General features: G+C 41.3%; 1 protein-coding gene across 3 annotated transcripts in view; it reads right to left on the bottom strand.

Annotated features, from left to right (window-relative positions):
• Positions 1 to 27,756, bottom strand: part of ZIP4 (Clathrin adaptor complexes medium subunit family protein) — a 77,680-nt gene that overhangs the window by 33,169 nt on the left and 16,755 nt on the right. The window contains exons 2-6 of one of the 3 annotated variants that reach the window (XM_087683434.1): positions 26,920 to 26,975; positions 26,728 to 26,827; positions 2,930 to 3,040; positions 2,750 to 2,839; positions 2,312 to 2,559 (exon numbers count right to left, since the gene is read on the bottom strand). In XM_087683434.1, the coding sequence (XP_087539560.1) occupies positions 2,312 to 2,559; positions 2,750 to 2,839; positions 2,930 to 3,040; positions 26,728 to 26,827; positions 26,920 to 26,966 (596 nt within the window). In that variant the 5' untranslated portion in view covers positions 26,967 to 26,975. Of the gene's footprint in view, positions 1 to 2,311; positions 2,560 to 2,749; positions 2,840 to 2,929; positions 3,041 to 3,140; positions 3,547 to 26,727; positions 26,828 to 26,919; positions 26,976 to 27,756 lie in introns of those variants that run through there. The other 2 variants (XM_087683450.1, XM_087683441.1) reach the window with 2 other exon arrangements.

Here is a 27,756-nt window from a genome sequence, read left to right on the forward strand (position 1 = left end):
AAATGGGATAGCACACTATATGAACTGTATTGTGATCTCACAAGTGAACTTAAAAATTTTGTTGCTCTTTTAATGATTACTTTATTGCCTTTGTACCAAGAGGTGCTTCTGAATAAGTTCCTATCACCATGACCAACCCTACAAGATAGATGAGTCTTATAGCAATGGAAAGCTCCATAAATGTGCCCACACTTGAATCTACATTCGCATAGCCATGGGAAGCTCCATAAATGTGGCTGCACTTGAATCTGCATCCAAATCCACATGGTTGTCAATACAACCCCAGCCACCAACCTCTCAATGCTTTACCGCTTTTTGGAACAAAAACATAATCAGTCAGGGTGAGCCACCTCTCTAGTACTATAAATTCTCTTAACAGCTCTCAAACATTGTTAGGCATTCCCCATAGCTCTAAGCTTGCAAAAACATATGCAAGCAGGCTCTGGTTAAACTTTACCACTCAGAAGGGCAGAGATGGTCATTGATTTGTGTCATGCTCCTCATCCTAAGAACACAGCAACAGAAGCAACAAACATACTTTCCACTCCTTTGATCTCTGCCACACCCTTGTGTCACTTCATGCACATTGTACAAAACCAAAAGGAAAGCAAGATTGGAGCTTGAAACGAGGAGGATGAGCCAACTTCCAAGCTTGAAGACTGAAGGCTGAAGAGAGATGAAAAGAATTCTCAAAATGGAAGGTAAATAAGCTGAAAATGAAGGTGTCAACTGCAAAAACATGTATGATAACAGGGGTATGTATTCTCCCAATTCACATACAGTAGAACACAAGTTTCCAAAAACCTTTGGAATCGCTAATTCCCTTTTGGCTTAGTGAAATGCCATTTTGGGAAGCTTCGATGGTGATATCTTCAACCCTCAAGCTGTCTCGATCTCTTTACATGTGTCTATGGCTAGAATCATTTATCAACACTCATGAGAAGTTTGTTCTTCCTATTTCCTTGTTTGATTACAAGAATAAGAATAACTTCAACATTGAGCTTCCCTTGTTACACCCCAAAACTCCTAATTTCCTGTCATTTATCAATACTTGTGCAACATTTCTTCTTCCTATTTCCTTGTTTGAGTACAAGAACAAGAATAACTTCTGCATTCAGCTTACCTTGTTAGACCCCAAACTTCCTAACCCAAACATTCTAACTTCTTGTGCACACCTTTGGGTAACCCGGTAATTTCTTACAAACACCCTTGCGTAACATGCTGATTTGGTAAATTTTTTACAACTTCTTGCAAACACACTAGGGTAACCTATCAAGTTTTCTCAATTTTGAAGGAACTGACTGAAGTATCAACATTTTAATTTCCCTCCCTCACCCTGGCCCACTCCTCACCAAGAGGCAAACACATTCCACTATAAATGTGACAGCTCCTATTTCATGTCTTTGTCCATCCAATGGGTACACCATGAGCCCCATCAATAACCCAACAGCCCTTCTGAATCCCGTAAAATCACTGCTGCTTCTTTGGAACCTTCTTGGTAGTCTAGCATCGCTAACAAATGGCCTGCACTTTCTGCTGGTTACCCCGCTTCACCACCCATTCCAAATTTTTCCTATGCCACCCTTCAAAGTTCAATTGTGGGTGACACCATCATTATCAACAGTCTTGTTTGAGGTTTGGAAGTTTTGATCCCATGTAAGGCAGTCCATGCAACCTCCCTATAACCATACTAGTACACATCAATGAGATCAAGATTCGACGGCAATCCATCCATAGGGGCAGTCATCCACAAGACCCAGCCTCATCATCAAGGGTGTAGACATATGTGAACATGCCTTGAGCCCATAATGTGCCAGCAAACTAGATGGTTTCTCCATATGGGAGCCCATAATGTGCTACTAGACTTGCCACACGAGTTTTCCACACGAGCATGTACTTGCACTGGGGACGAATGACATGCACTAACAAGGGTAGCAGCCACAAGCCACCAGCAGACTTGGCCCCAGAGATCAACCATAGCTGGAAAGTAAGAGACCTAAGAGCAGTCATCCATTAATGTGTGAGTGGCTGGCATAACAGGAACTAGGGTCAGTTCTAGGTCAAGCACATGCTTCAAGTCAACAATCATCATCAGTTTCAACCCAGAAGAAATTATTGGTAAGGAAGTAGACAATCACAATCCAATTTTGTAAATAAGCCAAGCATGACTGGTGCCCATCTTATTGAATGCTGCATCACTCGATTGATACATCATGGTAACACTCCATACAGGCTTAAAGTCTCTAATTTTTACTTGATATTAACAGTCCATTCATTTAAGAGAAATTGCAACCAGGAGAGAAGTATGAACCTGTTAACAATAACATTCATCTCTTCTACCAGATCAAAATATATCTCATTGTTTGAATGCTTCACATCATTCCCTCGCCAAGGCACATTTGAGGCTGTAGCACCTGGAAGAGTGCTTTTCATACTTGATGACCCCCCAGTAACTACACTCAACATTCTGCTCACAATATTTGGTGGGGCAATCATATCTTTAAGAACATTCAGCTCGGTTGTAAGAGGAAAACCATTGTCCATCATTTCATCAAGAAGCTGAAAGACATGAGTACAACTTCATGAGCAGCAATCCAAACCTAACTGGCCTATGCATGCATGCTATATCAACTTCAACAAACATGGAAAGACAAAAACAATGACTCTAATCTAATTATGGTTTCTACTTGACGGAAAAATGTTAACTTGTCTGTCCAGAATAAGCAATAACTCGCATACAAGTTTGTACCTCATATACAACAACAAAGTTGTCCTTGATGAGGTCTTCTGTTAATCCTCCCAAGTATTCTGAAAGAACATCTGCAACTCTGCACAGAAACTTTTGGATTTGGGCACCTTACAAAATCAGCATCATGTAAATAAAACCTTACTAACCATCTTTTTATACACTTCAACAGGACCATGGTACCTCAAGACCTAAGAGAGGAGGCATCTCTGTCTTAGTGGAAGCTAAAAAGGTGATACCCTCACGCACAATATGTAGAACATAATATGTCGGTGATGCAACCACCGAAGGTACCTGATGGGGCATCATAAATGTAATAAACAAGATGTGAGCATTTCAGTGGCTTTTCAGATGCAGTTACTAATATGAAATCAGCATCCAAGGTTCTACCTACCTATGTTGAGCTCGTATCTATTTGCCCTGCTTACATTGGAAGGGAAAAATCAACACCTCCATCAGCTCTAGAATGCACCTACTAGTTAAATTTTTCCATTCCTATTTATACATCATAATGTTCTTTGATGGCTGCATCGCATCAAATGAAATATGCTGACATGTGCCATAATTTTTAAAAAGTACTAGAATTTGTCACATGATCATGCTCCTTATGTAAGATCAACGTAGCTCACATTAAGAGACAGTCACATTGCCAAAGATCTTGTTGAAGAAGCTCATCAAAAAAACTGAAGGAGCTATTGCTATGTTGATTCAAAAAAACCTTTTAACAGTGTGAATGAACCTGTCCCTTTCACAGAATGGGGGCAGAGAATAATATTGGGCTGCTCCATAGCCACCTGGAACTGGAAAGGTAAACGGAAAACAGGAATGAGAAACACCACTAGAATGGGGGAGGTCCCATTTTGGGAACGGGAAATTCAAAAATAGATATATTGAAGATTTTTTTCAAAAAAAGATCTAGAGAGCTATCTCAAATAGATACACACACGTACATACGCATGCACGAAAGGAAGGAGGAACAGCTCAAAGAGGGAGGGTGTCACAGGGACATGAAATTTTGAGATGCTATAATCTCGCTAGTAACATTTGATTAAGTTACTAATCAAATGTGCCAGGTTGTTAAGCACATGGCAATCATTTCATGTTAACAAGCGAAGAACCCTAAGGATGCAGTGGGTATCAAAGGTAAAAGTTATGATAAGTAATACCGGTTGGGTTTGTTGGTCAGTTGGTGTCAGATTGGACCCTAGAATAGTTGTTTGGCCAATAAGTGTCAGCGTGACAGTAGGGATTAGTATTAAGTAATTAATTAATCAATGCTGGTCTAACTTTGAACAAAGGTTGGGGACCACTCCAAGTTGCAAGTGGCCTAACCAATTTAATTATGGATGGGTACATTTAATTTTGGGCACGATCAGCATGACTAAAATTAATTTTCACGATTAATTAATTCTAAAAATTAATTCATTGGCACGCTAATACTGAAAATTGGATTTAGAAGGCTGTCACTTGCAAAAATACCCATGCAAACTAAGAAAACGTTTTTGGCTGTTGGAGGGCATTCTTATCAGTTTCCAACTTTGGGCGAAGAGAGAGAGGATGCTGCAAATCAGATTTCTGATCAAAATACTACAATTGGCTGCAGCCGACAGCCATCTGCAACCCCCCAAAGACAAACAAAAGCAAGAGAAGAACCATTAGGGATTGGCGACAGCATCTAGAGGCTGGCAACAGCCATTCTAGACAGCCTAGGCAATTGCATCTTGGGCAGATTTGACAGGCAATAGCCATTCTAGAGGGATTCTCTACGAAGAACCTCTGAATTTTCTTTCTTTGGCATTCACTCACTTCTTGCTTCCCATTCTCAAAAGATCTCACCTTATCTCAACCATTTGGAACTTAACACAACCAAATTTGGTGGACAGCAAGAGGATTTGTATTGTAAACCCTGATTTACAGTAATAATTAAGATTTAGCAGCCACCTTGAGAGCCCTGCCATTAGTAGAAGGCATTGTACACTAAAATCAACACTTGAAATTTGTGGAATTTTCAAGGATTTCAGATGCCAACCCATCCATTGTGAAGTTGGGGCAACATTGGGCCAGTTGGATTTTCATTTGAGCAAGTCCTAGGTGAAATTCAAGGGGCAATTAGCCCAATTGGTTCTCTGATTGTATCTACAGCAGGTCCCACAAACAGCACTAAATCAGAGCTGAAAACCCCTATACCTGTGTGGCATGGTCATCACTTTCTTTAGTTCTTGCATTGGAGAAGCCAACAGCTGCTCCTGACCTTGGACAGTGAGGCTCTTACCTCAGCAGCAAAAGTGCAAAGAAAACACAAAATTGTACCTTCGATGGAATCAGCCCATCATGCAAAGCATTTCCTCTGAGAATAGAGAGAGAGTTGACCAAAGGGAGCAAGCTCTACCTCCGTACATGAGTCAGAGACAAAGAAGTACTCTCCATAGCTGATATACTTGCAGCAATCTACCCTCAGCTCCTCAAAACTTCACTCTCAAATCTGCCTCTTATGCCTATCACGGTTTTTTTAATGCTCTCTCTCTCTCTCTCTCTTTTGGGAATTTGTGCCACATGGCATACATGTAACAATTTTCCCGTTTAAACATATCGGTCTAAAATTCTCCATGATCGGTGCGAAATTTAACATCAGTATAGACCAAAGAATTAATCCTTGTGCAAAAATGAAGATAATAACACAAACAGAATCTGAGGTCCGAAAATAGTAACTCCCTAAATTTTAGGGATGGTGACCCCTACATTCCTCAAGTTGTTCTGAGCAACTTTTATCATTGCAACCACATCAAAAAGTGTAATGTGGCTCAGTTACGGTGACTTTTATTCCATGAGCATTCTCACATGTGCATCTTTTGTCTTAGCTAGGCTCATTGTCATGCACCATCTCCAGTGGCTAAGCACACAGTCCTAAACCACTGGCATTCTATTTCTCCGTGCCTATTCAATATGAAACTGGTCCTAAGGCTCAAACAAATCATTAGTCCAATTTGTCCCTATGGCTGCCTCTTCAAACCATGCAAAGATCTCGGCTTAATCCAAGAGAACTCTGAGGGTAAAAAGCAATAGCAACTAAAGAAAAGAAAAATAAAATATTCATATAAGTAAATAGAGAAAGCAACTGCAACAAGTATCACAACCTGGTGACAGCACAAATCCCTATGGTATGCAACAATAAATGCATGGTGTGCAAGGCTCAATGTGTCATGACGACATGAATTTTTGAAACCTCACTTAACATGTGGATTAATTTTTAATCACATGATTAAGTAAATACTGCACATGTGAGGTGCAACTAGGATTAGAGTAAATTTATGAGCCCAAGATCCGAGGAGATTACAAGATGTCAAAGCCAAAAGTTGCTATAAGTTATGTTGCACAGGTACTTGGAAGTATCTGGTGTCAATTGTTGGCCTAGGTCATTCATTTGGCTATAAGTGTCGGTTGGTGACACTAGAGAAGTGGCGTTTAATAGTACCTAATGCCAATCTAATGATCAAAGATAGCGCAGAGACACTTGGGATTGGAAATTGCCTAGCCAATTTAATTATTGGCCAGTTAGATTTATTTTTCAAGGCACCGAAATAATTATTACATTAATTTTCAGTATTTAAAGACTAAAAACTAATATTTAATTATGGCTAATGCTAAAGAAACCATTTGGGAAGGCTACCACTTGTGAAACACACCCATGCAAGACTGAAAAACGTCTTTAGAGGCTGGAGAGAGGTATTTTTAGTGTATTCAGCCTACAAGAGAGAGAGAGGAGATGATACTAGTCCGATTTGCAGCCATTCGAGGATCTTTTGAGGCACTCAAGGGCAAGAGAAGAGCAATCAACAACAAGTGACAACATCTACACGCTGTTGAGATAGGGCAGCAGCATTAAATGACTGATTTTCTTCAGTTCTTTGCATCTACAAGTTGTTGTGCCATGGCAACTACTGCATTTGACTAATTTTCAATCATTCTTCACAATAAAACTCTAAATTTTCTCTCTACGGCTTTCTATCTCATCTCCCAGCCATTTCGCAGCCTTGCTCCAAAGATCTTAGCATTTGGACCCTTGGAGGCTGAGAAATTACAAAATTCTCTGTTGTAAACCCTAATTTACAACAAAAATTAGGGTTTGGCAGCAACCTCCGGAAGCGTGCCAAAAATTGGAAGCTCCAAGACTTGGAATTTTCAAGGCTGAAGGTGAATTTCAGCTAAATTCAAGTGGAGGACTAGCCAACCAGTGAATCTGGGAAAGAAATACCGAAAGGGGAGCCAAATTTGGGGCCAATCGGATATGCATTGTCCAAGATCAATAGGTAAGTTTGTATTTTCAGATTTGCATTTATTGTTTGCTGCTATAATTAAGTTGTAATCAGGGATTTACCACCCATCCACAGAAGGAAGACTGGTTTCATGGTTCCATGCCGAGATACCATCAAATCCTTTGAATTGGTGGGCCCGTGGTACTTGATTGCAACTTGGGACTATTGCATTATTGCTGAAATTGTTCTCAGCAGTGAATTACAGCAAGCATGCCTTCACATGGTGATATGGGATCAAGTGGAGAGGATGTATCACTCCTTAGTCAAGCACATGGTGAGCAATGATTGATGTTGGGCATGGTTCTCAACATGGACAACATGCTGAAAATGTGGGAAATGGCCCAAATGTTGGCACTTCAATGTATAAAACAGCTAATGACCAATAAGGGGCTGAAGAATTTGATGATAGCTTCAAGGATCAAATGCATATAGCAGCGAATCTTTTTGCTGAATTGGGAAAGGATCCCCAGTTTACTCGATTCTTGAATGCCCCACAGAAGGGCAGCAAAGGCAAAGAGAAGAAGACACCTTCTACAGCTTCGGGACAGCCACAAGAACTGAAGGAAATGCCTAAGCATTCTTTAGAAGAGCCCGAAATGCCTAATGAGCACAAACAATTGGTATGCGTGGGGTAACAAGTGCAAATGCATGGCCAACTTGGTAGTGCCAATCCATGGGAACATGGACAGCAAGGCAATTATGCACATGCAAGCATGGGACAACAAGGATACTTTGGTGGTGATACCATTTTTCATGCTATGATTGGATAGGCACCACATACGGGAATGTATGGCACAAATCCCTATGGTATGCAGCAGCCAATGCATGGCTCACAACACCCAATATATCCAAGTAATGCAAGTGAAATGCCTAACCCCATGTATGGCAGCATAGGCATGATGCTTGGGGCACAATGTGGGTCATATGGATATGTATCGGCACCCCCAGGGACTGTTGGAGCACAAGGATTTGATGCCGGTCATGTAGGTGCTTCAGATAGTGCTGGTTTTTATGCAAATACAGCCAACGCACCATTTTTGCAGCAGCCCATTTATGATAACTTGACTCCCATAGGTCCACCGAAGGACTGTGATGAAGGTGGCAAAAGCGTGAAGTTTGAGCCTTTCAGTGGTGCACAAGATAGGCTGAAAGCACTTGTTTTTATTCAGCAACTTGATGCAGCCTATTCTGGAGGCAACTTGACAAAGGCATCTAAGATATGCAAGGCAGTCACATTTTTGAAGGGAAATGTATTGCAATGGTGGTCTACGCTTCTTATTCAAGGGAAGTCACCTACCACTTGGGTCCAGTTCAAGCAAATGTTTGCTTCAAATTGATTGACAAGTACCTTTGAAGTAGACATTATGACAACTTGGAATCAGTTGAATTCCAAAGACTGTAAGAAATTGGATCAGTATAATAAGAAATTTTGGGATGCATTATTGCCACTTACTTCTTATCGCACAGTACCCCTCCATGAGCAAGTGAAGTATATGTGTGGTTTGCCAAAGGATATTCGGAATTTTTGCATTAAGTCCACTATTTCCAGCATGTCTCACCTTATAGAAACTACTACTATAGCCGACACATTGCTGTGTGAAAAGGATGCATGATTCCACGATGATGATGCCAAATCACATGTCAAAGAGGAAAAGGCTAAGAAAAAGGGTAAATCTGAAAATAAACCTGAAAATCAGGGCAGATCTGAAAATAGAGCTGGAAAGAGGAACAAATTGCAGAGAAAGAGTGGGAAAAGTGATGCATGACGTAAGGAGTTGATGGCTGCAAATAAATGCTATATTTGTGAACAAGAAGGATCAGTATGCTGCTGATTTTGACTTTGGAAATGTCTATGATCAGCTTTGCAATGGCCAGAGGCATGATCAGTTTGTACTTCGAGAGGGCTTTCTAATGAGTAATGCTGCGATTTGAAAAGGCACAGCTGAAAAAGATGAAGGGCAAAGAGCGATTGTATCCAAAGCTGTCTATGAGATACTATGGGCCATTTCAAGTGTTGAAGAGGACCATTGATGCATGCTATAGGCTGAAACTGTCTCCACACTGGCGGATACACAATGCCTTTCATGTGAGCTTGCTTAGACCTTTTCATAGTGATGTGCCAGAGGATATGTCTCTTGAAATTCAACCTAAGGTTGAGGAGCTGGATGAGATTTTGGTACCTGTGCAGATTTTGGCACATAAGGAAAGAAAGGTCAAAGGTAAAGTTTCCAAGTGATACTTGGTGAAATTTTGATACTTGGTGAAATTTCAAAATTATTCACCCATGGATGCCAAATGGATGGAAGAGGATGACTTGGCAGACCATCCACAGTTGTTGCAGCTTTACCTAGATGCCTTTCAGTTAGAGCCAACTTTAGTTCAGGCTCCGTCAAGTTCAGTGGAGCAAGGGTCCAAAGTATTGCCTAATGCTCAAGGGGGAGATAGCACTTCTACTGCTCCAGTTATGGACAGCTCTCGTATGTAGTGGATCTCGGATGTATTCACTATGCATCCAAGGTACTGCGCTGACAGTATCTTTGCCATGAGGTCACTACTTAGTATACTAGTCACTGTGAGATGTATGCACATGAGTATGAGTTTCACACGGGCACTGGAACTATACTTTTACATCAGCTTATGATCAATTTGGCATGAATTTTGCCTCAATTTTAAGAAAAAAAACTATGATTAGTTTCAGCTTAGTTTTTTATCGGCTTGTGAATTGTTTATGGTCACTTTTTGGATCAGTTTTTGCATTGATTGCTGGTCAGTTTTTGCAATGAGTTTGTGACTAATTTGGGGTCACATTTGCAACAGCTTGTGATCAGTTCTCAGATCAGCAAGTGATCAGTTTATGATCAGATTATGCTCAGTTTTCAATGGTTTACATCTAGTTCCATGGACAACAACATATGTTATGATGCCATTGATGTTTTAGCTATGGTTTATGCTTGGTTATAGTACGCTATGGTTTGTTTTTGCCAGATGAATTGAGCTGATGAGAAATGGACATGTCACATGATAATCTGATAATGTTTTTAAGATTCTTTGTGAGTCTTATGTTATGTTATGTTGGATGGTAATTTTTAGCGTATGTTGGGCATAAGAAATGGTTGAGCAACACTACCCAATGTTGTGTTGACTATGATGCCTTAAGGAGATTCCAGCGTAGTACTTTGCTTTTGATGTATTTGGCAGTGCAATCGAGGACGATTGCAAAGATTTCAAGAGGAAGGGTTATCTTGAGGACATGTATTTTTGAAACCTCACTTAACATATGGATTAATTCTTAATCACATGATTAAGTAAATGTTGCACATGTGAGATGCAACTCGGGTTACAATAAACTTATGAGCCAAGGACCCAAGGAAATCAATGGATGTCAAAGGCAAAAGTTATTATAAGTTATGTTGCACAGGTACTTGGAAGTATCTGGTGTAAATTCTTGGCCTAGGTCATTCATTTGGCTATAAGTGTCAATTGGTGACACTAGAGAAGTGGTGTTTAATGGTATCTAACGCCAATCTAATGGTCAAAGATGATGCACAAACACTTGGGAATAGAAGTTGCCTAGCCAATCAAATTATTTTTTAAGGACACCCAAATAATTATTAGATTAATTTTCAGTATTTAAAGGTCGAAGATTAATATTTAATTATGGCTAATGCTGAAAAAACCATTTGGGAAGGTTGCCACTTGTCAAAAATGCCCATGCAAGACTGAAAAACGTCTTTAGAGGCTGGAGAGAGGTAGTTTTAGTGTATTCAGCCTGCAAGAGAGAGGGAGAAGATGCTATTGGTCTAATTTGCAGCCATTGGAGAATCTTCTGAGGTAGCCTCGAGAAGTGTGCCAAAAATTGGAAGCTCCAAGACTTGGATTTTTTACGGCTGAAGGTGAATTTCAGCTCAATTCAGGTGGAGGACTAGCGAGCCATTGAATCTGGGACATTTCCATCGTCTATGAAGTGGGTGAAGGCCAATTAAGTGCCAAAATCAAGGGGCAAAACAGATTGAAGACTTGCTAGTCCCTTTGGACAACAAGGGGCATTTGGATTGTGAAGGGGATCGAGAGAATCCAATTGTAAGTCAACTTTTTCTTCAATAAAGCTAAAGAAATACCGAAAGGGGCACCAAATTTGGGGCCAATCGGGTGTGCATTGTCGAAGATCAATAGGTAAATTTGTATTTTCAGATTTGCATTTATTGTTTGCTAATGTAATTAAGTTGTAATCAGGGATTTACCACCCATCCACGGGAGGAAGGCTGATATGGCTAGAAATGTATATGGCAGCATTGGCTTGATACCTAGGGTACAAAGTAGCATTTTTGGTAATGCATCTGCACCCCAAATGCTTATGGGACTCAAGGAATGAGTGTTGGTCATGCAAATGCTTCATTTGGGTTTGGTGATAATGTAAATACAGCAAATGTACCCTTTTTGTAGCAACCAGTGTATAACAACTTCACTTTCAAAGGGGAAACAAAAGACTATGATGAGGGTGAAAAAGCAATGAAGTTTGCGTCCTTCAGTGATGCACAAGCTAGGCTGAAAGCTTATAGTTTCATTGAGCAATTTGATACGGCTTGTTCAAGGGGAAACTTCATTCAGCAATTTGATGCAGCTTGCTCAGGGGGAAACTTCAACGAATCCTCTAAGATTCGAAAGGTAGCCACTTTGTTGAAGGGGAATACATTGCAATGGTGGTCCACACTCTTGATGCAAGGTAGAGCACCATCAACATAGGTACAACTCACGCAAATTTTTGCACGGAATTGGTTGACAAGTACCTTTGATGTGGATATCATAACAACTTGGAATAAGCTTAACACTAGGGAATATAAGAATTTAGAACAATACAATAAGAAGTTTTGGGATGCATTGATGCGCGTCACTTCTTATCGTCTGGTACCCCTTCATGAGCAAGTGGAAAAATATGTCTATGGACAGCCCAAAGGAATCAAAGATTTTTACATAAAATTCACCATCTCTACCATGTCTCAGCTCATAAAGACTACTAGCTGATGCTTTGTTGCATGGGAAGGATTTAGGCTTCTAGGGGAGTGAGGAGAACCCAAATAAAAAGATGTTTAAGACTAAGAAAAGGAGCAGATCTGAAAATCAACCTGAAAAGTTGCCAAAATAGCAAAGAAAGGGCTAGAAAACATTAGCACAGTATAGTCAATTGATGGCTGCAAATAAACGCTTTATTTCTGAATAGGAGGGTCGTATTACAAAGGATTGTCCCAATAGTCAGCAAGCTAGAAAATCCAAAAATCAAGAAGATCCCAAGTGAAAAAAGCCCAAAATGTCAATGGGATTGGTGTATGATGTTGTTAGTGATCAGCCCAATGATGATGCTACCGAGTTGTGCAAAGCATGGGGCAAAATTAAGGAACAACATGCATTGATATTCTTTGATAATGTTGCACAAGCCAACTTCATATTTGTAGATATGACAGCCCATCTAGACATCAAAGAGAATGGAATGGGACCCATGGGAAAAGTTGAAATGGCATGTAAAGGCCATGCAGAGCTTGGCACACCACTCATTGGAAAGCTTCAATTGCACATTCAAGGATATATGGATAACGAAGAGTTCTCCATTGCTCCACTTGAGGGTTGTGATGTGCTGCTTGGTACGCCATAGTGTCACCGTATCCATACAGTGATTGATTCACATGCAAAAGAGATCATTGTTCAACATAAGGGAAAGACTCTCACACTTTATGTAAAGTTAAAGGGAAATCTATCCTTGTTATATCTACAAGTACCATTTCGAAAGTAATGAAAAATCATCTTTCAGCACTAAGAATAAAGATGATAGTGAGAATGTTAAAAATATGTCTAAGTTAGAGAAGGATCCCATATCATTTCTGAAAAAATATATGATGATTGCTTCTCTCAGTCACTTCTAGGGTAGCTACCGCTTGAAAGGCCTAAAGATCATGGCATAGATCTGATCCCTAGAAGTAGCCCAACTAATAAGCCACCCTCCAAAGTCAATATAGCCCAATAGAAGAAGATTATGAGTCCAGTGAATAAGCTGTTAGAAAAAGGGTTGATTCAGCCCAGCTCATCTCCTTTTTGTTCTCCAATGCTTTTGGTGCAAAAAATGATGATTCATGGCATATATGTATTAACTATCGTGCTTTGAACAAGATCATGATAAAGAATCAGTTTCCAATCTCTCGGATCGATAATGTTATGGATACATCACACGGGGCAACTATATTCATCCATATTTGGGAAGACTGCCACTTGGCAAACTTGCCCATACATGCTAGTAAAAGGCTGAAGAATAGAAAAAACGAGATGATTCTTGTTGTACCAAATGTGGGAGAGCTGTGAGCAACAATGGCCAGCCTATTTTCAGTCATTGTAGCCAGCTACGAGTGAGTTTTGAGACAATTGCAAATTCGAACCCTCCATAGCTGGGCGATTGCATCCAAGTACAAGGTAACAGCTGATTTGGATGTCTCAGCTGTAAGCGACAGCATTTAATGCTGTTGTGGCATGGCAGCAACTGCATTTGACTGATTTTCAGTCATTCTTCGCGACAAAACTCCGAATTTTCTCTCTCTACAGCTTTCTCTCTCATCTCCCAACCATTTCACAGCCTTGCTCCAAAGATCTCAGCATTTGGATCCTTGGAAGCTGAGAAATTGCAAATTTCGCTGTTGTAACTCCTAATTTACAACAAAGATTAGGGTTTAGCAGCAGCCTCAAAAAGTGTGCCAAAAATTGAAAGCTCCAAGACTTGGATTTTTCAAGGCTAAAGGTGAATTTCAGCTTAATTCAGAACTACCCAACCATTGAATTTGGGGAATTTCCATCGTCTATGATGTGGATGAAGGCCAATTAAGTGCTCGAATTAAGAGCCAAATCAGATTGAAGACTTGCTGGTCACTTTGGACAGCAAGGGGAGTTTAGATTGCGAGGGGATCGCGAGAATCCCATTGTAAATTAACTTCTTCTACAATAAAGCTAAAGAAATACCGAAAAGGCACCAATTTTGGGGCCAATCGGGTGTGTATTGTCCAAGATTAGTAGGTAATTTTGTATTTTCAGATTTACATTTATTATTTGCTATTGTAATTAAGTTGTAATCAAGGATTTACCACCCATCCACAAAAGGAAAACTGGTTTCAACAATTATTTCATGGTAACAAGCCAAGGACCCCAAGGATGCAATGTGTGTCAAAGACAAAAGTTGTGATAAGTTATGCTAACTGGGCTTTGAGGATCAATTGGTGTTAGTTTTGACCCTAGGGCAGTTATTTAGCCAATAACTTTCAATGATGACACTAAGGACTAGTATTAATTAATTAATTAATGCGAGTAAAAGGGTCAACAAAGGTTGGGAATCACTCAAAGCTGCAAATGGCCTAGCCAATTTCATTGGATGGGCACATTTAATTTTGGGCAAGGTCAAAAGACTAAAATTAATTTTCAATATTATTTAATTTTGAAAATTAATTATATGATTAGATACTGCTGCAAAATGGATTTAGAAGACTGCCACTAATACCCATGCAAACTGAGAACGTTTTTGGGGGCTAGATCTCAGCCATTCGAGTAGTTTACAGCTTCGAGAGGAGAGAGAGAGAGAGAGAGAGAGAGAGGGAAATGATGGTCCATTTGTTGATCAGAGAACAACAATTTGTTGCAAAAGAAAGCAATCTACAGGCCTCAACAAGCAAGGGACAACAAGGAGACACCTTCCAAGGGCTGGCAACAATATTCTTGATCAGATGACAACATTTCGAAGGTGCCTTATAGTAGGCAACTACATTAAATGCAAGCTAGGACCCGAGCAAGCAAATCTTAGGGTTATCTTGCGAAGAAAACCAAACCTCTCTCATCTTGGCTTTCCCTCACCTTCTCCAATAAATTCTCAAAAGATATCAACATTTCTTTGCAATTTGAAGCTAATCTCAATCATATTTGGTGGACAGCAAAAGAATTTCTGCAGTAAATCCTAAATTTCTACAGAAATTAGGGTTTGATAGCCACCTCAAGACCCATGCTAATAGGAGAAGGTATTGTACACTGAATTCAGCACTTGATGTGTAATTGTCAGGGAATTCATATCCCAATCCATTCATTGCAAATTGGGGTAGCATTTGGCCCATTTGTGGTTCCAATTGTGCAAGCGTAGGTGAAAAGTCAAGGGACAAATGGCCTGAATTGCTTGCTAATTATTATTACAACAAGGGGCTTTTGAAACAGCAAAGAAGATTGTGAAATCTCAACTTGTATTCGTTCCATTAGCAATCAAAGTTAAAGAAATACCGAAACGGGTGCCAGTTTTGGGGCCAACATGGTGTCCAATGTCCAATATTATTAAGGTAAATTGTGCATTTCAATTTATGCTCAGTTATTAATTATTGTAATTAAATGCTTGATCAAGTTTTACCACCCTATCCAAAGAGGAAGGCTAGTTTCATGTAAAGCTACGTTTAAGGTGGTTGAGGGTGGCATGAAGGTACCACCTATCATGCATACTAAGAATAAGACATTTGAGGTTGATTACTATGTGGAAAACTTGGATGCGGTCTATGCAAAGATAAAGTATACACTTCAAAAATCACAAGAAAAGCAAAAGAAGGCAATTGATCGCCATAGACAATCTTTGCAATTTGCAAAGGGCAATTATATATCATTGTGTTTTGAAAAGCCAAGGCTGAAAAAAATAAAAGAACAAGAGAGATTGTACTCCATATTGGCAAATACACAATGTGTTTCATGTCAGTTTGTTAAGGCCTTTTCATAGTGATATACCAAAGGATGTATCTGCATATATTCAACCTAAGGTTGAGAAACTGGATGAGATCTTGGTACCTAAGCAAATTTTGGCATAAAGGAAAGAAGGGTCACAGGTAAACTTTCCAGCAGATATTTACTAAAGTTTCAAAACTTTTCACCAATGGATGGAAAATGGATGGAAGAGGATGACTTGGCAAACCGTCCTCAGTTGTTGTTGCTTTACCTAGATGCCTTTCAGTTAGAGCCGACTTCACTTTGGGCTCAGTCAGACTCAATAGAGCAGGGGTCCAAAGCAATGTCTGATGCTCAAGGGAGAGGTAGCATTTCCACTTGTCCAGTTTTGGAAAGATCTCGTACATAGTGAATCTCAAATGTATTCAACATATATCCAAGGTACTATGCTGACAGTATGTCTGCCATGAGGTCACTATTTAGTGTACTAGCCACTATGAGAAATATGCAAAGTATAATTGTTACCACAACTCTGAAACTATACTTTTGCATCAGTTTGAGGTCAGTTCATGATCACTTTGGCATGAGTTTTTACCTTAGTTTTGAGACCAATGTCAACTCGATTTAAGAATAATTTATGATCACTTTGGGATCAATTTCACATCGATTTTTACATCATTTCTTGATCAGTTTTTGCAATTAGTTTGTGATTAATTTGGGATCACATTTGCGCCAATTTGTGATCAATTCTCATATCAGTAAATGATCAGTTTATGCTCAATTTTCAATAGTTTACAATAGATTTGATGAATAGCAACATGTTAGTGAATGCCATTGATAGCTTCAACCATGGTTTATGCTAAGTAGGTCTATCACAAGGACAACAAATTTTGAGGTGCTTTAATCTTGCTAGTAACATTTGATTAAGTTACAGATCAAATGTGCAAGGTTGTTAAGCACACGTATTGTTTATGGCAGTTATTTCATGGCAACACGCCAAGGCCCCAAGGATGCAGTGGATGTCAAAGGTAAAAGTTGTGATAAGTAATGCTAGTTGGATTTTAGCACCAATGTAAGGGTCAACAAAGGTTGAAAACCACTCCACGTTGCAAATGGGCTAGCCAATTTAATTATCGATGGGCACATTTTGGGCAAGGCCAAAGGGCTAAAGTTAATTTTCAGAACTAATTAATTCTGAAAATTAATTCAATGATTGGATAATGCTAAAATTTGGGTTTCGAAGGTTACCATTTGGCAAAAACACCCATGCAAACTAAGAAAACGTTTTTGGGTTGTTGAAGGGCATTCACATCAAGTTCCAACTTATGGGAGACAGAGAAAGAGAGAGAGAGAGAGAGAGAGAGAGAGAGAAAGAGAGACGATGGCGGATCCCTGCCCTGCGCGTCGTCTTGTCCTGCGCAACCCTGCCTTGCGCGCCTGAACCCTTCCCCCAATCGACCTGACCTTCTGTACGCGAGCGAGCGAGAGGGCAACACTGAGCGCCAGCAGACGGATCGTGAGCCAGGGCAAGCGAAACTGAGCCGTTTTCCCTACCCGACGGCCCTAGCCTTCTATCCAGCTGAGAGTGTGTGATCGCAGGTCCCTGCTTTTATGCATCGACCTGCACCGCGGGTCCCTGTTTCTGTGCGTCCGTCTGGCCTGTCATTTGACCCGCCCTACTACTGAGCACCCGTGCTTGACCAGCCCTACTGACCTGCGACATCGACTCCGGCTGCACACCCTGACAGACCTGTGCCTTGTGACCGTTGCCTGCTCCATGCCGCCATCTGCCAGCACCTACACCTGCGTGGTTAGGGTTGCGCCCAGCCCCACGCGTTTCGCCCTCCTACATCTGCACGGTTAGGGTTGCGCCCAGCCCCACGTATTCTCTAGCGACAGTGCGAGAGCAAGAGAGTGAGAGACAAAGAGAGAGGACAGAAGCATGGCTGGCCTGGATATGGCTTTTATCGACCAGACCGTGGCAGCCCTTGGTCCGGATTCTGATACAGAGGAACCGGAGGATATGGTTCCTTGCACGGAGGAGATGCCTTCTGGTTCTGACTTTCCGCCTATGGGCAAATGCTCCAAGCATACTTCCAACAAGACAATGGGTTCTCAGGAACGTTCCTATGCGCGGGTTGCCTCTGATTCTGTGGATTCGCAGGAGATTGACTGGGAGCATTTGCTGGAATTTGTCAATACTCTGCTTGGCGATTATGTCCAACATAATCATGAAGCTTTTTCTGACTTGGGAATTGAAGAAGTTCTGGAAGCCACGGTGGACCTGAAAACTGTCTTACGCTCTTTTTCAGTGTTTTATGACCGTGCGGTTATACTCTTCTTCACTGGCAGGATTCCAGTGCTTTCCCATATTCGCCAGTGGCTGCACCATTTACTACAAGGGGAGTGTGTTAAGGATATCTTTGTTGGACCCCGAGGCTTCTATGAGGTGCTGTTGAAATCGGAGAAGCATCGGGCTGAGCTCCTATCCAAACTGCCATTGTTCTTTGATCGTCGTTTGGTCCATGTTGTGCCATGGCGCCCTATGGCAGATTTTCAGCGTCTGCTTCAACGTGAATGCCCGGTGTAGGTTGAAGTGGAAAATTGTCTGGCTGTCTATTGGCCATTGTTAAAGGATACGATGGTAGTTGTGGGAATGGTGCTAGTTCCCCCAAGCCTAAGGGCCATGAATCGAAACAGTTTGTGTATGTTATGGGACACGGCTAGGAAAAGGCCTGCGTGGCTTCGCCTTAATTGTTGTGGCATGCATCCTTTGCACTTTCGCTTGAAATGGGGCAACTTTGCAGGACACTGCTTTTTGTGTAGAAAATTGGGGCATTTTATGGCCGAATGCCCAGAGAGGCAACCGTCTTCAGATGATGCACATGTTGTGCTGCCTATGGATGACATGGTGCTTGATGCTCCGTCACAGGAGGCCACCCAGCCTTCTAATGTTTTGGATAAAGGTAAACAACAAGTCCTGGGTTTGGATTCCCGTAGCAATGATTGGCTAGAGGCACGTCTCAAAAAATGTAAAAAATTGGATGCTGGCCTAGCGGATTCTGGGCCTAATGTTTCACAGGATTCGATGCACACGTATATCCGCAGGAAAGAAATGTTCTCTTCACAGCATGCTGCGCGTACTGTGATTCCTTCTGCTCCCCGTAATCAGTCTACGAGGAAAGTATATACAAACGGTCCAAAGGGCCCACTTGCTAAGTTGGCGTTTGATACTAGAGGTAATGTGATTACACCCTGGGATCGTCATTATCCCCGTTCCACTCCCAAGGCAGTGGATATTCCATCTACCTCTAAAGCGGGCAGTCAGAATTCTTTTGCAGTGTTAGCTGATTTTCTGGATGAAGGTGTCCTTGACATTCTCGCAGAAAATGTGAAATCGAGGCAATCGGTGCCTCGTTCCTGATTCTCTTTTTGAAGATATATGAAGATAGCCACGTGGAATGTGTGAGGCATTTGTTCTCGCCATAAGCAACATGCCATGTGGACTGTCTTGCATGAGAACCAGTGGGATGTCTTGTGTGCGGTTGAGCACAAGAGTCACGGTGAAGCAGGAAAAGTTGTGGATTGCCATGGGTTTCGCTTGTTTTATGCAGGGACACATGCTATGCACTATTCTGGCGTGCTTATGATTGTCCATGAGAAATACCAGCCTGTTCTTATTAAAAATGATGTACAGGGCCGCTTTGTGGTAATCGAAGTTTTATTTGAAGGAGAGATCTTATGGTTGATGGGCCTCTATGCTCCGAATGACCCTTCATCCCGACGGGATCTTTGGAAGACTTTGCAGAGCTCCATGTCACTTGGCAGAAGGGGTTTTTTGATGGGGGATTTCAATATATGTGTTGACTCTTCTCAGTCCACTTAAGGGCATTCGGTGATGGATGCTTCGGAAAGTAGGATGTGGAATGCCTTTGCTCTTGAGGTACTTAAGCAAGATCTCTAGTCTTGGTTCCACCATTCTTCTTCAGGGTTTACTTTTCATTCCGCACAATATGCAACTACATGGTTGCGGTTGGACCGAATGTATATCATGCAGGAGGATGATTTTCTTCCCGAGATGCTGGAAATGAAAGTCTTGCAGCAATATGCCTTGTCGGACCATTTCCCTCTCCAGCTTGAGATACTTGCACAACCCATTGCACCCTTTATGCAGTTGCTGGATGGACTCCCTTTACGTTTCAACTCATCTTATTTGAAGCATCCAATCTTTCAGGGCTATATGCAGCAATTGATTGAGAGGTTTTTATTGGACTTCACCTCTGAGGGCTCAGCTTCCTTTGCACAACTGCTCTCTAATGTGCAGCAGGTTGCTCGGTAGTATGGGATCCATCATGCCTCTATTTGTCGGCGGCATCGACACGCAGCGGAGGACTTACTGGCTTTGATTCGTTCCCTGCTGGTGGGCACCCCAGATGATGAATTTCTGTTGTCACTGGCGATGCGTTTGGCTGATCTTATTAAAGAATTTCAATTGAAATCTTATCAGCAGGCCAAACTGCACAACTTGACTGACAATTTGCAAGATACTGCTTGTCAGACTCATAAGTTCTTTCACGCCTTCCATGTTTCTCTTGCTCAAGAAAATATGACTAGACTCCAGGATTCAGAAGGTCGCATGGTCACTGATCCGCAGACCATTGTCAATATGTGCAGAAATTATTTTCTGGATCTTCTTGGTTCTTCTCCGTCACCTTCTGACCAAGTTACGCATGCACGCTGTCTTCTATGATCTGGTCCGCCATTAGGTTCCACTTGATATGCAAGCTACTTTGGAGGCAGATATTTGTGAGGAGGAGGTTATGGATGTTTTGTTACACCTGCCTAAGGATAAAAGCCCTGGTTGGGATGGTCTCACCAATGAATTCTTTGAGAGCTCGGCTACCCAACTGGTGAAGCCATTGGCGGCTATGTTTCAGCAAGTTTGGGAAACAGGGGTCATGCCTTCCTCATGGAAAGAAGGCCTTCTCAAACTGCTTCCAAAGGTTCCTTCGCCATCAATGTTGCAACATTGGAGACCAATTTCTTTGATGGGTTCGATGTATAAAATATTTTCCAAAGTGCTAGCGAATCGGCTCCACAAGCACCTTCCAGCTATTGTGCATCCTCTTCAATATGGTTTCATTAAGGGCCGCAACATTCTGCATAATATCTTAAATGTGCAAATGGCTATTGACTATGCAAGGCACTGTAGTCAGGAAGTGGTATTGATTCAATTGGATCTAGAAAAGGCTTTTGACTATTTAGACTGGTCTTTCATTGCAGAACTTATGTCTGCTCTGGGTTTTGGTACTCGGATGTCCCGATTGATCTACATCATTAGTGCTGCGGCTTCTTCGTGCGTTATGCTCAATGGTGGGATTACAGAGCCATTTGTCCTTGCACGCTCGATAAGACAGGATTGCCCTTTGAGTCCTCTCTTCTTTGCCCTAGCGATCCACCCGGTTCTTTCCATGTTATCTTCAATGGCAGCTTCTGCCCAGCTGGCCAGATTGTCTCTTCCTTTGGGACAGCACTTCATTAGCCAATCTTTGGCTGATGATAGCTTTATGATTTTGCGTGCGAACAAGGACAACATTCGCAAGGCATTAGATGTTTGGACGCTCTTTGGTCATGCTTTTGGTCTTCGCATCAATGCCTTTAAATCAGCCATTCTCAGTTGCACAGAGTCTGATTTACAGTCATTGGGCTGGCAGGGTCAAGTTGTTCCCCGTGGCTCCATTGTCAGGCATGTTGGGTACCTGTTGGGTGTTGATGTTCGGCCAAAGCAACTACTGGAGTGGATTTCACAGAAACTAGCAGCTAAGTTTATGTATTGGAAGTCGCAAGTGTGGCCCTTCCATGTCCACCTCAAAGTGGCTCAGACAATTATACTGCCAATGCTCACATATTTCTTGCCATTGCTGCCGTGGACTCCTACTACTTTGAAGGCTCTCACTCGCCCCATTCGTTTCATGTTATGGAAGAAGGATTCATTGCACGCAGGTATTTCGTGGATTTCGTGGTCACATACATGTACCCCCAAACGCCTGGGTGGTGGAGTTATTTTGGATGCCGAAACTCATATGCTGACACTTTATTGGTCTCTTTTTCGCGCTATGTGTGTGGATCATCACCCGTGGAATATAGCCCGTTATTTTCTTGAGGACAGCGGGCTTCAGCATGGTAATACACAACTTCGGAGCTCCTGGTGGCATGTCCTTAATGCAAACTCTCGGTTTTCCAGTCTGTCCTCATCTCTGTTTTTGGTCGACTCCTGGAAAGTGGTGCTCCAAAAGGCGCGTTGGTATCCAATGGAGGACCGCTTGCATACTAACTCCTTTCAACTAGAATTGTTGACAGTCTCGAGATTACTTTCATGGGAAGACAAACATGAGCTCAGACCAAAATTTAACCGCATGGCTCGTTTAGGTGTGGCTTCAGTTGCGGATGCCACCCTTGCCAGTCGTAATGTCTTCGCATCGTTTCGTACTGCCAGGAGACTTTTCAGAATCCCGCATGGATACCATGATTTATGGGACCAGCTTTTGTTAGTGCTTCAGGGCAAGCAACCCTTTCTTGCCCTTGCTATGGATCGTCCTTGGCAGGACTAGGACCTTGCAGGCCGGTTGAGTCTGGAAAAGGCCTCTGCTAATCAGGTGTATCATCTTCTGATTAAAGATCATCAATGGCTGGGTGTTAAAGCTAATATTGTATGGGGATTGCGGAAATCTCAGTCATGGTGGAAGGCGACTGTGATGGAGGGCTGGTTGAATAAGACACCTTTCAAATGTAAATTCTTTCTTTGGCGAGTGATGATTGGTGGTCTTCCTCTTGCCTCGGCCCTTTCCAAGCGTCGAATCTCGAACAGCAATTGTTTCTTCTGCACCACTACTGTGAAATCGGCCCGACATCGATTTATTTCTTGCCCGCTCGCCAAGAATATCTGGTCACTCTTGTCACAGGTTTGGCGCACAGTGGTGGGGTCCTCACTAACCCCTTTCGATTGGGTTTTTGTGCACCCAAAATACCCCACACCGCCACAGTTGCATATAAAGATCTTATTCCACTTTTTTAGATATTGGGGATGCTGGCACAATTGGACCACTCGGAATGCGTTTCTTTTTTATTCAGCCTCTAATGTACCGAGACACATTGCCAGGCTTAAAGGTCTCTTGGATTGGCAGATAGATCTCATTCGGCAGTCGGACTTGCTCCCTCGACAGGACTTACTTCCCTGGCATATGGCAATTTCCTCTGGGTCTTTGCCATGACTTGTGTAACTTTTTCGTGGCTTAATACTGGGATTTTACACATGTTGGCTTAGAGCCCTCGTGTATCTTGTAATTATGTAAACTTGTACCTTTTTTTCGTAATTAATACAATTACCTTTTACGAAAAGAGAGAGAGAGAGAGAGAGAGAGAGAGAAGGTGGTGCAATTCAGATTTCTGATCAAAACTCTGCCATTGGCTGTAGGTGACAGCCATCTACAACCCTTCAAAGGTAGGTGATAGTAGAAGCCCATCAAGGGCTGGCAACACCATCTAGAGGCTGGCGACAGCCATTCTGGGGAGCCTAGGCAACAGGCAATTGTATCTTGGGCAGATTTGACAAGCAACAGCCATTCTAGAGGGTTTCTCCATGAAGAATCCATAAGTTTTCTCTTTGTGGCATTCTTTCACTTCCTCCAACCCAGTCTCAAAAGATCTCAGCTTATCTCAGCTATTTGGAGCTGAACATATCCAGCAAGAGATTTTCGTTGTTAGTCCCAATTTACAACACTAATCAGGGTTTAGCATCACCTCGGGACCCATGTCATCAATAGAAGTTATGGTACACTGAAATTAGCACCTGCATTTTGTAGTATTGTCAGGGATTTCAGATTCCAACCCATCCATTGTGAATTTAGGGCAGCATTTGGTCAGTTGGGGTTCCATTAGAGTAAGTTGTGAGTGAAAATCAAGAGGCAATTAGCCCAATTTGTTTGCTAATTGTATCTACATCAAGGGGTTTTTGGATCAGCAAAGGAGATTATGAAATCTCAGCTTGTAAGCAATCCATTGGCAATATAAGCTAAAGAAATATTGAAAGGGACGCTAGTGTTAGGGCCAACAAGGTGTCTCCTCTACAAGATTATTAAGGTAACACATGTGCATTTCAATTTATGCTTATAGCTGATTGTTGTAATTAAGTCCTTGATCAAGAATTACCATCTATCTAACGAGGAAGGCTGGTCTCATGGTGTGTCACGGGGGAGTGAAATTTTGAGATGCTTTAATCTTGGTAGTAACATTTGATTAAGTTACTAATCAAATGTAAAAGGTTGTTAAGCACGTGTTGCACATGGCAGTTATTTCATGGTAATAGCCCAAGGACCCCGAGGACGCAATGGGTGTCAAAGACAAAAGTCATGGTAAGTAATGCCGATTGGATTTTGGTGGTTAGTTGTTGCTGTCAGTTTGGACCCTAGGATATTGCCAACAAAGATTAGGAACCACTTCAAGATACAAATGGCCTAGCCAATTGAATTATGGATAGGCACATTTTATTTTGGGCACGCTCAAAAGGGCTGGAATTAATTTTTAGAATTAATTAAAATTTAATTTTGAACATTGATTTAATAGCTAGATGATGGTAAAATTGGGGTTTAAAGGTTGCTGCTTGGCAAAAATGTACATGCAAATTGAGAACATTTTTGGGCTGTTGGAGGGCATTTAAATCAATTTCCAACATGGGAAAAAACAGCCGAGACTTTAAGGAATATCTACCAAGCTTTGTGGTGAGCAAGGGATGCCGCATATCAAAGCTAGGAAAAAGACACCCTCATGTTCAAACATGATGGGCACCTGTAAATATTTAACTAAGAGCTCCTACAAAAAATAAACTTTTTTCTAACAAGGAAGCATCTGATTCATCAAAGAACACTCTCACACATTTTGTCATAGCATTTAGATTAATGTTGCAATCCTGATACTAAGTAAGAAGCTGAAAAGGGGTGGGGTTGTTGCCACCTCAATGTAGTATTTATCTATCTTAGCATATAAGCAATTTTAAATTCCAACTGAAACCAGCCTTCCTCTTCAGATTAGGATGGTGATAGCCTGATTTAACACTAATTACAGCAAGCACAAAATGCACATAAATTGACAATGCAAATATTACTGCTTAATCTTGGATAGAGAACAACCTATTGGCCCTAAATTTGGCACCCCTTGCAGTATTTCTTTAATTTTTATTGCAAATGGATGGAATACAACTCAGATCCTCTAATCCTCCGCTAATCCAAGTGCCTCTTGCTGTCAAAACTTACCAACAAGCCTCCAAATCAATTTGCCCTTTCCTTTGCTCTAGGATTAGCCTTCACCTTCCTCCTTGAAAGACAAATCCATCCCCAAACATGATTTTGGCTAGCTAGCCTCTTGAATGTCCTTGAAATTCCTCAATTTCAACTACTAGAATTCAAGTCCTAGGCCCTTCTTTCTGAGCACGCATTCCGAGGTGGCATTCAAAGCCCTAATTTCTATTGTAAATTAGAGTTTAAAACAAAGATTAGCTGACATCTCTTCCTTTGATGGCTCAAGCTACTAGAAAATGCATATAACTTGAGAAATGGGTGGGGGATGAGAGAAAATGCTATAGAGAGAAATTTCAGAGTTTCATTGCTATTGTTGCTCTTCTTAAACATTCATGGAAGCTATCACCTACAGCTTAGGACCACCACAAAGACTATTGCCCCCTCTTGTATGTTGTCATCTACACCAAAAGGACCTTGGGCTGCTGTGACATGCCCCTAGAGAGCTCCAAGTTGTTGTTGCATGCTATAGGACTAATCCCTGGTAGCTCCAAATCACATTAGCAACCTCTCCTTGCTCTCTAACAACCTCCTTCTCTCTCACAATGACTGGAATACAGTTTCACCAGCACCTAAAAACGTTTATTCCATTTGTATGGGCAGCTTTGTCAAGTGGTAGCCTTCTAACCCCATTTTTCAACATTATCCAACTTATTAAAATAATTTTCAAAATATTAATTCTAAAAACTAATTAAATAATTATTCTAGTGCTCAAAAAATTAATTTCACCAACCAATCATTAAATTGGCTAGGCCATTTTGTCTTCCAAGAATCCCTGAGCAGTTATTGACCCTTAGACTGGTATTAATAAATTAATCAATGCCTAGTCTCTAATGCTACAACTGACATTAGCAGCTAATAAATTGGTCTAGGCCCAAACCTGACACCGGGTACCACCTAGTACCGGTCAGGCATAACTTATTACAACTTTTTCCTTTGGCACTAACTAATACCTCGGGGTCGTAGGTCCCCGACACTGTGAAATAATTGACTTACACCTCACATGAGCAAGTCTCATTAGCACATTTGATTAACTTTTAATCAGATGTTAAGCAAAGCAATAAATTTTCACGTCCTCGTGACACCAACATTCACCATATATGTGGCATGCTTGGATTAGGCAAAAATCATGCTTGACTAATAAGGTGATCCTTTGCACAATTAAGAGTGTTTCTCAATGGTACAAGAGTTCACTTCTGCCTGCTTTTGAGAAAACAATCCATGCAGTCCCAAGAATGGCAAAAAAAAGAAGACAAGAAGACCCTGCACAGACTCAGAGAAATTACAATGCCTCGCATGCATTCAATACCTTCTAATGATAAAAAGGTTGAGCCTTGCAATTACAACATTCCCACAGGTTTTGTTCTATTTTGAGGTCCTATTATTGTCTAAGATTATTGAAGTAGCCATTTAAAGCATGTTCACTGTCTTGCTCAATTATGTTACAGTTTATCTGCAATAACTTGTTTTTTGCAAATGAGAGGCTTATATATAAGAAAAAAACCAATAACTTTCTGTTCTTAAGTAATATACTTGAAAGCCATGCAAGAATAAAGATCAGAGCCTGTTGGAAACTATGTAAAGGATGAAGTCATCAAACCTGTTGGTATCCTGTAGCAGCATTGACTTGAGACCAGAACCAGCTGCATATCGACCGGTCCACAGGTTTTCCCATCCACTGTTTTTCTAGCATTACTTCCCTGCAATTGAAAAGGATTGAAATTCAGCTCACTCTCAAATGTTTATGGGGTAACTCAGAGTCATCACTGCTATCATCATTTTTTCAGCTTACCATTTTAAACAATCATTGTCCAGACTCCATCCTTTCATCCACATCATTTCAAGGTTCTAATGATTTTACATATTACAAAACTATTATCAGCAAGCTGATGATGTTGCCTATTAAAAACTGCGATAAAAAGACCCCACAAATGTAAGGAAAATGTATACACAGTATGAGGAAGGCCTACAGCATGCTGCAGTTTCACAACCCATAATGTCCAATAAGAACTTGCAACACCTAATGCCTACTGCAATTGTGTGGTATAAAATGGAGATCTCTTCTATGTTGAGGTATCAAATACTAGTGGCACTATGGTGAAAAATACTGACAGTAGCCACCAATTTCTAGTCAAGGTATTTTACTTTTGAAATTCCAAATTCTTGTACTATGTATAGTTATCCCATATAGAGTGATTTCTGTGCTGCCAGTAACCCCAACCTTCAGTGAACCAAAAAAGGGTGATGAAATTTAATTGCAAGCACTTAAAAACACAAAAATTCAGCGACAAGAAGACGAATCAAACAATCGAGCAAGAAAGCTCTTACACCTGAACATATAAAAAGATTGGCCCCAAGGCCTCACACCCCTTGCAGTATTTCTTTATCATTACTGATTGCTAATATGACTACTACCACTGAAAAAGCCCTGATCATTGGCTTTTGTCATGGGGACATATATTTTAAATGCTTTCCTTAGCATTTGATTTAGGCATTAATAAAATGTGCACTTGAGGCGCATGTGACGTGCAAGTCAGGTAAAGTCACAATGACAGGCTAAGGGCCCTAGGTTTGCAAAGGGTGTCAAAGGCAAAAGTTGTAACAAATTATACTAGTCAAGTACTAGTGG

This window comes from Lygodium microphyllum, chromosome 1 (genome assembly GCF_053477565.2).
Source record: "Lygodium microphyllum isolate KBCC chromosome 1, Lygodium_microphyllum_v1.1.10, whole genome shotgun sequence".
Taxonomy (NCBI): domain Eukaryota; kingdom Viridiplantae; phylum Streptophyta; class Polypodiopsida; order Schizaeales; family Lygodiaceae; genus Lygodium; species Lygodium microphyllum.